Here is a 16,680-nt window from a genome sequence, read left to right as displayed (position 1 = left end):
CGGTTGGGGAGTGGGCCGTGCTGCGTGCTGATTGGACAAGCCCTCTAAACCGGATCATGCGTTACGCAATGACGCTCCCAGGCATGGCGGGAGATTCGACGCCAGTTCGTTTTGGCGGAATATAATTTTTCTGACGCGTGTCTCTCGTTTTGGGTTCAAATGATCGTTTCTCCCCCATCTTTCTCTCGTTTTAGCTATTAAGGATTACCGAATGAAGCTTTTTTTTCCCCCCAAGACTAAGCTTTCCATTATTACTCTACAAAATAGTTCAAGTCAGGGTGTATGTGCACTCAAAACCCTTTTTCAGCCTATGTCGCCTTTTATTTTTTTTCAGTCTGACACGTCTTCACTGGTAGTAATCAGTGAAAAGAAAACGCCATAATTCCATTTTGGGGGAACCACCCATGTAATCTCTTCGAGTCATTTGTGGTCCGTGCTTGTGTTCCTAACTCCAATAGGAAATGTGTTTTTAATAAATTTCCTGCAGTGTTTATAAAAGATGGTATATTTTGATTGATTTCATGTCTTAATTCTTACTGAAAAATATTTTTTCTTTATATTGACTTGGATATGTGCACGTCTGTCTCTCCCAGTACTGATGGATTATCTTTTTTTTTTTCTTCAAAATTTTAATACTGGAAAAAAATTTGAATTTGCCATAACCATCCATCCAATTTGACTCCATCCATCCATTTTCTTTTGCCGCTTATCCTAACAAGGTTTGCGGTTTCAATATAACTAGTTTAAAAATACAATGTACTGCAACATTTTAAAAGTTACTGATTTCAAATGTGGGATTTTGTTTCATATTTTCAATGTAAATTTTCTATTATCAAGGATTCTTTCGTATGGATGGGGAGCCATGTCCAACTGCCAAAGTATCACCCATGGAATTGCCCCAAAATGGCTGACTTCCTGTTTCATTTTGGACATCGGTCCTTCCACGTTTTTCACGCATCTGGTTACGTTTGCCATGTTTACCCAATTTCAGGCCAGTTGTTGACACCGGTGGGGGTGCTTGATTATTTCTGACTTTCTAAAAGGAGCAATCATGAATAAACTTGCTCAAAACCGCCACCTCAAATCAAAATGGCAGCGTCCCAGTTCAATTCCAGACGTGAGTCCGTGTGACTTTTGGGTGTGTCCCGTTATGAGAGATTTGTCTATCTAATTTCATGTTGATCAGTGAAGCTTGTGTTGGGAAGGGGCAGATTTCCTTTGAATACATTTTCAAGGCGCCACTCAAGCGTAGCTGCAGTGAAAATGGACTCTTCAAACCAAAACGGCCAACGACCCCCTAAAAATAAGAATGAAAAAAAAATGCACTCCTGAGGTCCGCTTTACCCCAACAGGAATATATTTATTCAAAACACTTTCAAGTGATAAAAAGATGGCTGATTAACAGGAAACGTGAGGGTGCTAACGTGACACCAGTGTGACCTGATGATGACGACATCAGTGCGCGCCGCTCCTCATTAGAACTTTCCTATATTACACTCTGTACAGCACAAAAATAGATCAATGGTAACTGGGATTATCATATTCTACGGTGTAAATATACATTTGCAAATAGAATCAGATTTTTTTTGGGGGGGGAGTAGCACAGGTACCGTTATGGGACGAGACGCGTGTAAGGCAACCAACTAGCAGCATGTGGCGCTGCATCTGTCTTTATCTTGTGGATTCACAGATGAATCTTCAGGTTTTTTTTTTTTTTTTTTAGTGTTTCTCTCTCTCAAGCTTTTTTATTATTAAAAGTGACATAAAAAGACACTCCCCACTACGTACTTAATTTCTCTCTCTGGCACTTTAGTGTTTTTTTTTTTGTTTGTTTTTTCACTTTTTTGGTTAGCTGCTAGCAACTACGACCTGTACAAATTCTTGCATAGTAAAAGCAGCTGATGGTCACTTCCTGGCTGATGGACGCCAGCTCCCCTCCGAAACGATCCCTTTACAGTCAGCCCAATAAACGCTGTCATTCAAAAGCGAGGCGCTGGCTCTGATGTTATTACACATTAATTATACGGTTGTTACAGTTATTACATGACCTGATCCCGCAAGTGCAAAAATGGGCGTCATGCATGTCTGCTGGCCGTTGTGCAACGCGAAAATAGGAATACAATCACCCTCCCCATTAAGAATAGCAGAAGACTGGGGGCTTAAAACGGGAATTACCCTCCTCCCCCAAAACAAAATAATATCATAAACACCATTCGGAATGTGAAGCTCAACAAGCAGATGAGGCGTCTATCAAACAACTTTTGGACTGGGTTCATCATTAAGCTCCACCAACCTTTGGCACACAGATGTAGCCGTTCCAAGCGCACCCTGGAGCGATTTAAAAAAAAAAAAATAGAAAGAAGGAAAAACAGCCCACATTCGTGCATGATCATGTGTGTGTGCATGTCCCACCAATGATCAATGCTGGCACCTGACGAAAAAAAAAAAGTGTATAAAAAGAAGGAATGTGCAGTTACGGACGCTTGGGAGGGGGTCCTCAAAACATTTGAGAAAAACGTCAAAAAGTTTCATGAGGCATCGTTTCTTCTTGACAAGTCCACATGGTTAGTGTTTGTGTGTATGTTTGTTTGTGTGTGTGTGTGTGTGTGTCCTATTCCCCCGCCAGACCAGATGCTATTGACTGATGATTTCAAGTCCTGAGTTTTGTGGGATGTTCACCTTCCCACCGGAGGCGCAGGGGGAGCTCCGCGCAGAATGCCTGAATAAATAAACAATAAAAAGACAAATCACACCGATGGACAGACTATAAACACACATTCCGTTTGAAAAAGGTTGGAGGGTTCATCACTAATACACTATTGTAGTATTCCTTGAATGTTATTTAGCTTCGATCAAATAATAGTTTTAGTTTTGTTCTGCTTCTTTTCATCTGACAACAGATATGGATGCCTCTCGCCCGGCTGTGACTCGTCTCTCCAGCTGTATCGCACTCAGCACACCAATTGGCTACAAACAGCATGTTATCAAACTATACAGTACTACAGCAACTCAATTAATACAATACCATTAATCTTTGATGACTAACAACTGGAATTGTCCCAAGATATACATCCATCCATCCATCTATTTTCTGATCCACTGATCCTCATAAGGGTTGCGGGAGTGCCGGAGCTGATCCCAGCTATCATCTGGCAGGAGGCGGGATATACACTGAACTGGTTGCCAGCCAATCGCAAGGTCACGGGCATTCAATGTTGGTTTTTGACCTTGCCACTGACATGAGCAATTTCTCCAGATTTTCTGAACTTTTTGACACTATGGACTGTCGAGGACGAAATCCCTGAATTCCTTAGAATTGTATATTGAGGAACATTGGCCTTAAATCGTTTGACTATTTTCTCATGCACTTGCTCACAAAGAAGTAAACCTTGCCCCATTTTTGCTTTTATACCCCATCAGGGGACCCACCTTTTCCCACTTAGGCTGTTCACCGATGGGATTTTCCCAAAAGTCACCATTCTTGTTTCTGATGTTACGGAAAGGAAACGAAAGGAAAAACGGCTACCAGAAATGACCAAAATCTTCTTCCATCTTTTTCTTTCGGCTTGTCCCGTACGGGGTCGCCACAGCGTGTCATCTTTTTCCATCTAAGCCTACCTCGTGCATCTTCCTCTCCAACACCCACTGTCCTCATGTCCTCCCTCACAACATCCATCAACCTTTTCTTTGGTCTTCCTCTCGCTCTTTTGCCTGGCAGCTCCATCCTTACCACCCTTCTACCAATATACTCACTCCCCCGCCTCTGAACATGTCCAAACATCGTAGTCTGCTTTTTCTAACCTTGTCTCCAAAACATCCAACTTTGGCTTCCCTCTGATGAACTCATTTCTAATCCTATCTAACCTGTTCACTCCAAGCGAGAACCTCAGCATCTTCATTTCTGCTACCTCCAGTTCTGCTTGCTGTTGTTTCTTCAGTGCCACCCTCTCTAATCCGTACATCATGGTCGGCCTCACCACTGTTTTATAAACTTTGCCCTGCATCCTAGCGGAGACTCTTCTGTCACAAAGGAAATTATCAAAATATGCTGAGGAAACTGCACTTTGGTGTCCTGGCAACACACCTGAGTTGGAGGAGAACTGCAGTACATTTTTAAAACTGCGCATGTGAGTTGCGCGAGAGAAAAAAGGCTAACAACATGCGGGAGAGCCACAGTGATGCCAGGGTAGTCGCCGCACTCGCGAGTATAAAGAGGCCTTAACAGTTAATGCCGTCAGGCGTTCTATGCAGTGGAATTCACACTCGAGCCACATGCACACACACAACCTGCGTGAGTGTCTATGAAAAAAACAACCACAAAACGTGCAACATCAATCAGGTTCACATTCAATAAATTACCAAAAAAGGAAACAACAAGAATTAAAGTAATAAAAATGTTAACTCTTGGAAAAATGCAACATTTCATTGCGGTGTGAGAAGTTGTCCCCAAGAGAGGTTGCGTCAAGAAGGGCATCCGGCGCAAAAACTGTGCCAAACAAGTATGAGCGTCGTTACGCTGTGGCGACCCCTAACGCGACAAGCCGAAAGAAACTTACAGTGAGAAGCGCATGGCTTGACATCACACATCTTTACCCAGACAGGAGGGGCCCGCACTGCCCCCCAGACAGAAATGGACAAGCAATATTTGGATACTTTATGAAGGTTTTCAAATGATAAAGACTTGTTGTTGTTGAATGACAGCGTGCAAAAAAGAAGTGTCTGCACTGTAAGTGTGCATAGATACACAAAGTGTTCTGCTTACCCTTGCCACTCTTGCTGGGGTAAACCTTGTTGAAATGCCGATACTCCTCTGGAGGTGGAAGGTCCTCCATGGGGTGGAAGTTGAACTTTGATTCAAAATCATCTGAGCCAGGAAGGGAGAGGGGGGGGGGGAGAGACGACAATGTCTTTCATGGGACGATGTATTTCTTAGCATGGCGCAAAGGGATGTGCAACTCACCCAAGATGGACTTGGAAGAGTTGGAGACACCGGCGTGTCCGTTTCGGACGGGTGGGGGTGGCGGCGGGGGTCCGGCAGGGGTGCGGGAGGATGAGGACAAGGACGATGACGAGGATGAGGAGGAGAAGGAGGGCGGGGGCGCGGGTCGCACCCCCCGGCCAAGGGGCTCCGATGGAGCTGAGCTGTGGCCGCGGTACGGCGGGGGCGGCGGAGGGGCGTCGCGGTTGCCGTTGCGGGCGCCGGAAAGAGGTGCCTGTGGGGCTGGACACACGAGTCACAGAATGAAGTGGGGTATGATGCTGTGTTTAACAGGTGCGGCACAAAGAAAATACATTACAATATTTCAGCAAAAATAAAAAAATACAAATGGGAAAATGCGTCAAGTGTTCTTTAGACAGTCGAGTGAGTAACAAGGTGTCCTATAAGTCTCCATATATAGGAGACAAAGTACAATACGTACATGGTTTTTATCATATTTCTTTATACAGTAGTGTTAAAAATATTAGCCTTCCAACGTGACTAACCACATTAATCCACATTTCCAGTGTAGTTTTTATTGCTCCATGTAGGTGCAGTATATATAAAAATAAGACCCAGCATTAATGATTTACAGTACACACTCCTAAGGCTGTGAAATTGGGCAATTTGTTGAAAGGGGTGTGTTCAAAAAATAAAAGGGTGAGGCCATGAACGGGTGGACAGTGATAGGATGGAAATTGGAGTAATGGAAGCAAAAAAAAAAAAAAAAAAAACTCATCTCAATGTGTTTGTGCATGTGGTGTGTGCAACATCAGCAAACGCAAATGTTGATGGTAGTGAGGAATGCTGGAATATTCCAGGCAGCGCGAAGAATGTGGAGGAACCAGGAGGCATCGTGGTGACCCATCGTAACAGGAATGTTCGCCCCTGATCAAGCCAACAAATCCAAGTCTTGGTCGTGTGAGAGTCAAAAGTTTGTTAAACAAAAAAAAAAAAAAAAAAAAAAAAAGGAGAAAAGCAAACAACCTACGCTCGCTATTCCAGCTACATACAACAAAAACAACACGGGAACCAGTTCAAACATGTACATAACATTCCCACACAAATGTCTTCACATTCATCTTCTCCACTACTGCTCCCAAATGTCTGGCATACTTGAAAATGTTCAATTGAAGCTGAACAGAGAGTGTAACTTCCACTACATTTTCCTCTACCATTACAACTTCGACCACTACTACTCTACAACTACTAAATACTACTATTGCTATCTATACGTCTGCTTTGACTATCATTACTGCTACTAATTCTACTACCACTTCTACTTCACTTATTTCCATGTCCTGCAAACGACTGAAACAGAAGCTTAAATGAGCATGGCTTTGACATTTTCTTCATCTAGCTCCTTCTCATCTTTCCTTGGTGACACTTTGATAAGAAGCAGTGTAAGAGTAGTACTTGCGAATAAGGGGGCGATGATAAGTGATTTACATTGCGTTGACAATACACTTGGCATCCGGGGGCGCTTAGTAAAATAGGGGGCACTTGGTAGCTGTTTAATCTGGATACTAGATTTTTTTTTCTTCCAATATCCAGATCAGTGTTACAGCCATAACAAATCAAGTTTCGGTGATTTCTGTAACAAAATACGGACAGTCTAACATTTGACAGCTCTGCTATTACCAAAACTACTTTTACTACAACTACTACTCCTGCTCCACGTAAAAGTACGACCTCTACCATTAACACTAGAGACGTAACAACAATTAATCCGATATTGTGGGAAAGCTTACAGTATTGTCGTAAATCTTCTACTGTACAGGTGGGGCGGACAGGTACAAAAAAAGGAAATGTCTTGCTGGCCAAATCCTTCCAATAGCCGGTGGTTCCTCTTCGTTTCTATTCTGTCCATCAAGTGTTTACATTCGTATACCCCTGGGAAGTGCCCAAACTGTGATGTCGGTGCAAACTGCTGCTATGCTATGCTAACAGCAACAAAACTGACCGTTGAGAAATTGGTCACGAAATTGACGGTATTTACAGTTATTTATTTTTTAGATTTAAATGGATGGATACAGCCTACTACCAGTGTTTCCTTGTTTAAAAGTAAAGCCAGCGTGAAGAGCAATGAAAATGAATAAAAATATATTAGTCGAGATTGATGATTTAATGGGCGATAAATCACTTTTTCTCACAGGGCCAGGTAACTGAATAACATTTCTGAATGTACAAAAAAAATAATTTAAAACATTTTAAGTTTGAGTTATATTTGTTTTGCATCTAGATTTGGTTAATTATGTAAAGCAATGTCAGGAAACTGTTACTTTTTCACAGCTCTTGTTTAGAAAATTGTGTTTAATGTGTGTACGTTGTGACAAACACTTCTGCTGGATGTCAAATGTGTTATTTTATTTTCATTTATTTACCTGTTCTGCGTCCTGGCGGCTCCCTAGCAGGGGGCGGCGGTCGGCTAACCTGCAGGGACGGCGACGAGGATGGCGGTGGGGGAGGGGCATGGTTGCGCCCCTGTACAGTGTGCTTCTTGGTCAGAGAGTTGTGCCTCTGCGGTAGCTCCGGGGCACCCCCACCATCGGTCTGGGCCGGGCCGTTGGAGAGCGACGTGTGGACCCTGTAGGGCGGTGGAGGGGGCGGCGCCGAAGACCCACTGGTGGGGGGCCGGCTTGAAGCCAGGGCGTTCTTGAGAGCGTTGGAAGGAGCAGGGCCTCGGCTGGGCGTGGGTGGCAAGGGCTTCTGGGCAGAGGATGAGGGGGCTGTCACCTTCTGGTTGGGGGTGGGTGGGGCGTTGCCCCGGCCTCCACGGTTGAAGGGCGGCGGAGGGGGCGGAGCCGATGTGCTGTGCTTCATGCCACCCCCCGAGGAGGAGCTGCTGCTGCTGATGTTGGGGGGCCGAGTGATGTCCGGCAGGGAGGGTCGATGGGAGCGCTGGTGTTCTGGGGGAGACGGTGATGAAGAGCGGCCAGACGGAGGGCGGGGGGCTGATGGCCGGGACCCTGGCGGTCTGAGGGCTGATCTGCCCACCGAGCCGCCCGATGAACCATCTTAAGAGACAGTAGTGGAAAATATGCTGTTTACATGTAAAAAGTGCTTCTACTTAAGAAAAACTCATGTTACGAAACGACTTCCGCAACTAATTTCGTAAGTAGAGGTACCACTGTTAATACATTTCTATGTAGGGCATAAAAAAAAGGAAAAATCGCCACTAAATGACATGACATTTGTTTACCTCCATGTGGTCGCAGCTTTGGCATTCCTCCTTGGAAGAGGCCTCCCATTCCCATTGGACCACCACCTCCTCCTCCTCCTCCTCCTCCTCCTCCTCCTGATTCTGGAAAAATATGACAAGATCACTAGGATGGAAGCAGTCGTAAGAACTACTAAGGGGACTTGACAGGATCAGGCAGAAGGTGCTAAACTGCTGACAGAACTTGTCTTCAACTAGCATGACCGTGTGTGCGCAATATGAAATGTGGAAAAATTGGACAGTTTTGAATGGAAAAAATAATTCCTAATACGTCCCTAATAAGACAGACAGTTTCACAGTGGAATCGTTTGAATAAATTTGACTCATATGAAAGGATTAGCAAATTCGCAAAATGTCTTGGTGAATTTTGGAAAGAAATTTAATTTGGGTTTTTTTGTTAAATCAGAATTTTCGCAAGTACAAAAATACAGCTTGCCATTGGAATTCTTTGACATGGTTGAATCAGTAGACAAACATGGAAAGATTTCTAAACATTGTCCCACCATTTCTATAGGACATTTTTTTCCACGTAAAATGTGGAATTTTATGGAAAGCGGAAACGTGGGTGTCCTACATCTGATTTTTGTTGACAGTGGAGGAAAGCAGTGTGCGCCTTCAAAGCCTTTTCTGATAGCCTAACCTTTATCAAAAGCACTGACCTGCATTTAAAACATACATTAAATTGTATTAAATTACAGTATTTCCAACAGTTGCTGAGCACCCTCCAGTCAAAGGATTTTTTTTCTTCATCCAATCAGATTTAGATTATGTATGTGTTGCTATATGAATGTAAGCTTCCACACATTCAGACTGGACAAAAATGTCTAGTTCATTCCTTACCCATCTCATGTCAGATTCAATAAAACAGCCCTAAAAAGCAGGACCCAGTTGATGTTCAAAATTTTCTGCCATCTGTTTGGTTTAGTGCTTCTCAATTAGATTTTCCCTACATAACGTTAGGTGAAGCCGCCAGCTGATAAAGATGATGAATATGGTAGAAATAACTTTTTTTCCCCCAAGACGAACCTTTAAAGACAAACTACACATTTTGACAGTAAGTCGGACAATGCTTGGAGCTGGCTGCCATGTTTTAATTTTGTGACTTATTTAATCACCACTTTAAAAATATGTAGCTGGTTCGGACCCACACACTAGTAAAAGATGAGTATCAAATAATATTCATCCATACTGAGTATGATATGTTCTATGGAAAGTTTTTACCTTTTTGTCATGTTAAAAGGTAAATCGTGATTGTGAAAGGCTGTACTGTTGAGATGTGGCCTCAGAACCCCAGTAGAACTTCAGCTGCTAAAAGCAAACATTTGACTTGAGTGAGCCTGGGTAATTAAAAATGGACGGGTATTCACTGTGATTGTGTCATTCATGCTGAATATGTCCAGATTAGTTTTCGCCTAATTAACTCCCTTTGAACAGGATTCCAACAGTGCTCCCCAAAATCTACTAGGCACTGCCGCTAATGCTGATGTCTAGTGACTTTTTGATACATTTTAAACAATGACATCACAATTCATTGGCCCGGTAGTCTCGTTGCAGAGTTAAATGTACTGTCATAATGGAAGGTAAAAAAGGCTTGTCATAAAGTGATTTGGTCAACAGCCACAACTCTAGATTTAAGTTTTCTCCATCCTGATACACTCGTCAAATGAGGTCTTTGGTGCCGAGTGAACTTCCCAATTTGTCCACTGGGTTGGGGTTCTGATATGCTGTATATCTGTCAACGGATGGCGGGGGTGGTGTTTGGCTGCTGATGGAAGACTCATGTCCGAAATACACCACCCGCCACTGGAAAACAATGATCTGAATTGCTTGACAAATTAGTTTTACAAGGACACAAATGGCTATCATAGAAAAAATATACTAAAAAAGCATTTTGTTGGTTTGCTGCTGACGTTCTGTAACTCACTCTCGATAACGGGTGCACTGCGGTCATTGACCACGCCCACTTTCCTCAGTCTGGCGCCCTTGTGGATGTCGGACAGCAGAGCCCCCCTGCCTTTCGCTTCTGATGAACTCAGCTTTGGAGGAGTGGTGTTGGCCTGTAGGACGGGGAACCATCATGAGTTAAAGGACTTGGACAGGGCTAAAGCCAAGCTGGACTGAGAGCTCACTCACCAACTGGAAGGTTGGTGGCGGCGGGGGTCCCGGGGGAGGTGGGGGAGGGGGAGGAATGGGCATCTTGTTACTCTGTTGGCACCACCTCCTCCTTTTTATTTAAGGACACAGTACTTCAATGCCTCTGCTGCTGCAATATGGTCAAACCTCTAAAAAAAAAAAAAAAAAAATTATTATATTACAATAGGGTTGGGCATTGTTAAAATTTGACCGATTCTGTTGCTGATACCGGATCTAAATGATTCTCAATTCCCCATTATTTTAGAGGGCTGGGTCAAAAAAAAGTTTGCATAGTTTGAATCAGGGGTGTCCAACTCATTTATGTCACGGGCTACAATGTAGTAACGGTTTCCCCTCAGAGGGCCGTTATTACCGAAACCATAAAAATCTTTCATCGCGTCATCATATTTACACATGAAACTTATGAACTAGTTTTGTAATCATAAGTTAAGGGTAATGAGTTTTGCACTCGCTGTTCAAGTTTGGTAACACAAAAATGCTGATAATGTCTCAACGTTAACATTTGTGATATGACAATTTAAAATTTTGGACAGATTTTCACAAGATTCATGGAAGTTTGCACACATGATTAATTGAGAACTATAAAGGTTCATGTTAGAACCTCAAACAGTCACATTTGAAAAATGTACGGGTGTGGTCAGTCATGCTCGCAGATAAAGTTGCAGGAAATTCAGCAATACAATGCTAAGTAAATTCAATTCTAAAATTATTCAACAGGAGAAGCCCTCCTCTATTCATCTAATTATGTTATCTTGAGTTTTGATTGACGGGACACACCCTAAAAGCCTTGATGAATCAAATGCAAACCGCTATCGTTGGCACCACTTGAGACATCACTGTGCCTCACACAGCTCAATTCATCAAGGCAAATTATCATAGTGGAATCTCAGTCACAAATCCACTCAGATTGGACAGTTCACATTTCAAGGAACTGTAAAATGTCAAACCAAGGAGATTAAAATCAACAAGCATGGAGGAAGTGGGAGCCGCTAATGTGCTCAGACAGGTCAAAATGACAAGTCAGCACACACAGGAGCTGTGTGCTCCAGCTTACTCTTTTTTGTTTTTTTTTAACTGCTGTGTTCAAATGACTCATAGTAAGTTTCTTTCGGCTTGTCCCTTTCGGGGTCGCCACAGCGCGTCATCTCAGATGAACGCACATATATGTTTGGCACAATTTTTACGCCGGATGCCCTTCCTGACGCAACCCTTTTCAGGGAGTGGAGGCCCCAGTGGGATACGAACCCACAACCCCTGGTTATATTTTAAAAAATACCATATTTTCCTCTAATAGCAGCCAAGGATTATCAAGAAGACTCTTTTGCAATTATTCAACATTATGAAAGATTCTCAGCTGCTAAAAAAAAAAAAAAATTCTAACACCAACAACCATTTTCTCAGTACCTTCAAAACATCCAAGAGTTTAAGCTAAATTCACAACATCTATTTTTTAGTCCTTTGCTGAGACTGCTTTGTGCCAAGTGGTATTCGGTTGATAGTTTGTGTGGTCCACTTTTGTCAGCTCTTCAGGCAATGTGGCCAGCCCAATTCCATTTGAGGCTTGTTATTTTTTTTGAATGACGTCAGTAACTCGCATCCGCTGCCATATCCAACTGCGTCTCTTCTTTTTGCAAAAGCTTAATAATAACATTTCATGTTCCATTTTTCTTTGAGTTATACGGAGCCTTTGTATACCTTTTGCATTTGGAGTCCATGTTTCACAAGCGTAAGTGTGAACTGGTAAAATTAATTGATCGAATACTTCTTTTCAAGCAAATGGGAAGATTGTTCTTGAATATAGCAGCCTTACATAAGCCTGCTGGGCAAGTTTTAAGTGGTGTTCAACAACAGTGTTTGTATTTCCAGCCATTGTTACAAGTTGGCCTAAAAAGATGTAGTTGCCGATGACGTCTAGGACACAGTCGTCCATTTTGACATCTTTTTGTGGACAGAAACTACTGAATATGACCTTCGTTTTTGTTCTGTATGAGAAGCAAGTGACTGCTTTCTAGAAACTGAAGGGTGAACCCCTAGCTGTCAAAGTTTGCCTCCTCCTCCATCCACCACGATGCTGTTTGCTTGTCATTCACCGCTCTTGGCAAGTCACCAAAAAGGCCAAAGATAAACGAATTCCCGGTCTACAGAGCACACCTGTACATTTGTAAAGGAAAACCCATGTGGTACACACATACGCCGCAACTGAGTAAAAGCCGCAAGTAACCACATTGAAACACGAAATATTAAAGAAAGACGGTACACGGAGAGTTTACCGCTAGCGCCACCACGCGAACACTAGCAGCGCCGGGGTAACGCTGCGTTGACAGGGCCGATTTATTAAAAAAAAAAAAAACATACCGGTAAAAGTCACTTCCTCAAACACATATTCTGCTGGTCTCACTCTTACCTCAAGTTCCCCCTTGCGGTAGTGAGAAAAAAATGCACAAATTAGCTAACAACTTACGGAAAAAATTTATAAGTAGAGGTACCACAGCATATGTATAAAAGCTGTCTAATTTCGGACAAATACTTGAGCCTACCGTGCGACCCCTATTTTAATTTTTGTCATAATGGTGTACAAAGTTTGAGAACACGCGACATGACAATTTATTGCAAATTATTTTGCCAAGCAACTCCTTGGCTATGGCTCAAAGGAAACCGATTTGAGACACCTAAGTTTTTCCTGCTGGCAGATCCAGTGCCGCAACATGTGACATTTGCACACAGGCGCCCGCGCGCACACACAAAACTAAAGCGTCTGCATCTCCCCAAACAGGTTTACTGCTCATACATTAACCATTCTTTTTCTTCTTCTTCATCTTGTTGCTCACGGTGGAATCCGGTTGAACGAGCTGCCGAATCCGCAGTGACGCGCTCGCTCAAGCACAAACACGAGTCAGGAGAAGATGAGGGGCTGGCTCGATCTCTGCCCTATGTTTCTTCACTATAAGATTTATACATGTCAAATGTACACTGCATAAGTTGCTTTGTGGTCATTTATGAACTTCACTTGACTGGATGGATCTGTGAAGGAATGACAGCAACTGCTTTACGGACATTTTAAAGAATTTGCTCATTTAAAAATCAAACTTCTGAAGATGTGTTCATTTAAAAAAAAAAAATAAATTTGGAAAAATATTTAAAAACGTATTTAATGGAAAAAAATTGGATATAGTCAATTAAAAACTAAGTTTTAAACCTGTGCATTAAAAAATAATTTAAGGTTTCATCTGTTTTTAAAATAAAGTGACTAAAAAGTCATCCGTTTAAAAAAAAAAAACATTTTTAAGAATTTCTACTTCCAAAAAAGGTTGTTTATGCATACAGGACGAAAGATGTACATAAGCCATTTAAAATTGACTTTTGAAACATTTTCCCATTAAAATCAGGGACAGTTTAATAATTTGTGCAAAAACGACTTTTTATATCTCACTAGATGCTTTCTGAAAACTGCTACTTTGAATTAAGAGCTGGCAGAACAGACAAGGATGAACCGATTCAAAACAACCAAATGTAAAAAAACAAGACCGAAGAATAAGTTTGTCTTGAAAATAAGACAAGAGGGGATTACCTGCGATGTGACTACAATTATTTTAGCAGTAAACAAAATGTGCATTAAACAACCGCAGGACGTTTTAACATCTAAAATGTATTTTTTTTTAAAACACATCATCACCACAGAGCCACCAAAAATAATAGCTTTGTTCATGTTTACATGTATCACATCATACTTCTACAAATAAACAATATACATGTTTTTAACTTCTGCCCGATGACACCACAAACCATTGAAGAAAACATTTGAGTAAGTTTTGCTTCATACAAACGTCATTGATCGGAGTTAGCAGAGCACGCACAGGAAGTCAGCTACATCCCATGATCTGTGTTGGTCACGTGACATTCCACACATCGAAGAGCATTAGCAGAAACCTTTATTTTCTTTTGGCAAACATGATTTGCCCATGTGTCAAAGTACTGCGGTGCAGCACCAACTAGTGGTGATGAAGATTTAGAGTGTCTGTTTTTGGGGGCCTGATGTATCGGTAGCCGGTATTGCAGGCCAAGAGTACCCTAAGACCAATGGATAGGTTTCCAATTACTCCATCTTGTGTGTCATAGAGGTAAGAGAACACGTGATAGGTGAAGCATTTTTTTTTATCGTTAATTTATCGGATTGGTCTAACGAATGCGGTGACGTCATTGGAAACATATCCATACCTGGTATCGGTACTCACCCATCCCTTTTAAAAACACATTACCCACCCCCCAAAAATGTATTTTAGGGTGGCTGTAAAGGAATAATAGCATCATTTAATTATGGTCAACTGATTTGACATTTGAGTAAATTTAGTTGCGAGCTTGGTCACAGAACGGATTAAACTTCTCATATCAAGGTACTGCTGTATTTCTTCATCTGATTATTTAAACAATGTTGACAAGCCAACAACCTTGATGGACGCCCTCTGCAGGCCATCAGAGAAAGAGCAAAGGTTCAAAGACACACGGAAGTTGAAATATCAACCGACCAAGGCTCCTTTGAAGCAAACTGTGGGACTAATGGCTTTCATCTAAGACCAACAATCAGACCAAAGGAAGTGTTGGAGTTGTCGTATCAGGGTTACAAGTGGCCGAGTTTCTGTGCTCTTTTTCGGGCAACTTCGAAGGCCTGACTCGAGCCAAGGTGTCACCACACAAGCATCAACTGTTGAATAATTAACGCTAAATCACAGGTGAAGGCTTCTAGTGAAGATAAAAGGGTTATACCTTCATTTTGTAGCTAAAGCACGTTTAAGAAGGTAAAAATCTATCTCGGTAAAACGCCTCAATCGTGCCGGTTCGCTTCAAGTTAGGTGTAATTTTAAAAAGTAAAATCAGCTCCAGTTTACTTACCCAAACTCCACGAAGAGGTGCGTCGCAAAAAACAACATTAAAGGGGTGGGGGTACAGTTCTGGCAAACCCTTCCTTTCTTCCTTGGCGGTGGAAAAATTTATAACAGCGAGTCGCTGGCGAAGAATAAATAAACACGAGCAGGAAAAGAATCCAGGTTAGCCTGCTACTGACACCTTGCTAAGCTGAGGGCTCTACGACCGCCGTCGGTTTAGCCTGCAGGTTAGCCCCGCAGCCGAAGTGAAGCTAAGAGCTTAGCATGTAGCTGTTTACTTCCAGCTGTCAGCGGCAAGTTTGGGCTGCGATAGATTCCGAGGCGACCTTTGAACAGCTCGTCTTTGAAGAGGAAAACATTTAAGCGCGCTGTCGTTAGCGCGTTCGCGGAGCCATCCCGTTTAGTTGAGCGGGGCTAATGTGCTTTCTAGCGTCGCTGCCGCAGACTGCTCGACAAGCCCGGAAACGAAGCGAGCGACCGAGCGAGCGACACAAAATGGAGGGAGGCAGTTTGGCCGACGCTGCGTTCATGGACCGCGGAAATTGGAGCGCCCGTCACTCCTGCGAGAGTTGGGAGCCGCCACAAATAAGCAAGGAAATAAACGCATAAATAAATAAATAGTTGAATGGACGGACGGAAGCGCCTACATATTCATCGTCATAAGAGCCGTATTGAAGATGAATGAAAAGAAATTTGAATCGTATCTATTGAAAAAAAAAAACAGGACTAACATGTAACATGTTGGTATAGCGTAAATACAGTAATAAAGTTTGCTTGTTTGAAAAATGGTCTTAATGTGCACAATATGTCCCAATCTGTGCAAATTAAGATGTACAGTATATACTGTAGATAAAAGAAAAAGTGCATATGCATAATACTGAGTGCACATTAATAAAATGCATAACATGATCTCACACAGTGTCCAGAAGTATTTATCTTACACACATTGTAGTGTTGTGTGAATAGTTGGATGAGTTAAAACATTAATTTTACACCGTTTTACATTGTGATTCTATCTTTTAAAAAAAGTTTTCTTTGTACATCTGATAACAAAACTACATACACTTCACAAAGCAGTTTCATGTTCTTTTTGTTAATGCTAAATGTATCACTAATTGTATTGCTTCTATACACAGTCGACCACATATGGACAAAGGAACAATAGAGGATAAATATAATATAAAACGCTGAAGAGGAAAGTACTCTTTTTAGACAAGCCTTTTTAAAAGTTTTACATCTGTACACACCTCCGGTCATGAGACTCCAGACGACGCATGCGCAGCTCAAACCAAAGTGGGACCAGATTCTTTTTTTCCAATCCAGTAGTCGAGAGAACCGCTTTCCACGTCCCAAAATGACACGTTTTGTTGTTTTAATTAAGTTAAATAGTTATTCAGTGTGACAAGTACTACACATTGTTAAGTGGTCTTTTTGGACACTGTATTTAA

At 42.1% G+C, this 16,680-nt stretch overlaps 1 protein-coding gene across 2 annotated transcripts; it reads right to left on the bottom strand.

The window, feature by feature from the left end:
* Nucleotides 1-1,334: 1,334 nt before the first annotated feature.
* wipf2a (WAS/WASL interacting protein family, member 2a) lies at nt 1,335-16,619 on the bottom strand. Of its 2 annotated transcripts, none has more exons than XM_061831157.1 (8): nt 16,480-16,619; nt 10,332-10,480; nt 10,123-10,255; nt 8,181-8,282; nt 7,363-7,995; nt 4,961-5,221; nt 4,763-4,864; nt 1,335-2,719 (listed from the first exon to the last, which is right to left on the bottom strand). In XM_061831157.1, the coding sequence occupies exons 2-8, from the start codon at nt 10,392-10,394 to the stop codon at nt 2,676-2,678; spliced, it is 1,338 nt and encodes a 445-aa protein (XP_061687141.1). In that variant the 5' UTR covers nt 10,395-10,480; nt 16,480-16,619; the 3' UTR covers nt 1,335-2,675. The 2 variants fall into 2 exon arrangements, with proteins under 2 accessions (XP_061687141.1, XP_061687140.1); XM_061831156.1 differs by lacking the exon at nt 16,480-16,619 and adding an exon at nt 15,240-15,803.
* Between the last annotated feature and the right edge of the window lie 61 nt (nt 16,620-16,680).

Source organism: Syngnathoides biaculeatus, chromosome 9 (assembly GCF_019802595.1).
Source record: "Syngnathoides biaculeatus isolate LvHL_M chromosome 9, ASM1980259v1, whole genome shotgun sequence".
Taxonomy (NCBI): Eukaryota; Metazoa; Chordata; class Actinopteri; order Syngnathiformes; family Syngnathidae; genus Syngnathoides; species Syngnathoides biaculeatus.
The sequence above is the reverse complement of the archived record's forward strand: the minus strand, read 5'-3'. Positions and strand labels throughout refer to the sequence as shown.

Excerpts from the sequence above, each read along its gene's own strand:
- wipf2a (XM_061831157.1), bottom strand. The coding sequence starts at position 10,394 with ATGCCCATTCCTCCCCCTCCCCCACCTCCCCCGGGACCCCCGCCGCCA. Across the intron at positions 7,996-8,180 it reads AAAGCTGCGACCACATGGAG|ATGGTTCATCGGGCGGCTCG; the intron begins GTAAACAAATGT and ends CTGTCTCTTAAG. Across the intron at positions 2,720-4,762 it reads CCCCAGCAAGAGTGGCAAGG|GCATTCTGCGCGGAGCTCCC; the intron begins GTAAGCAGAACA and ends TTATTTATTCAG.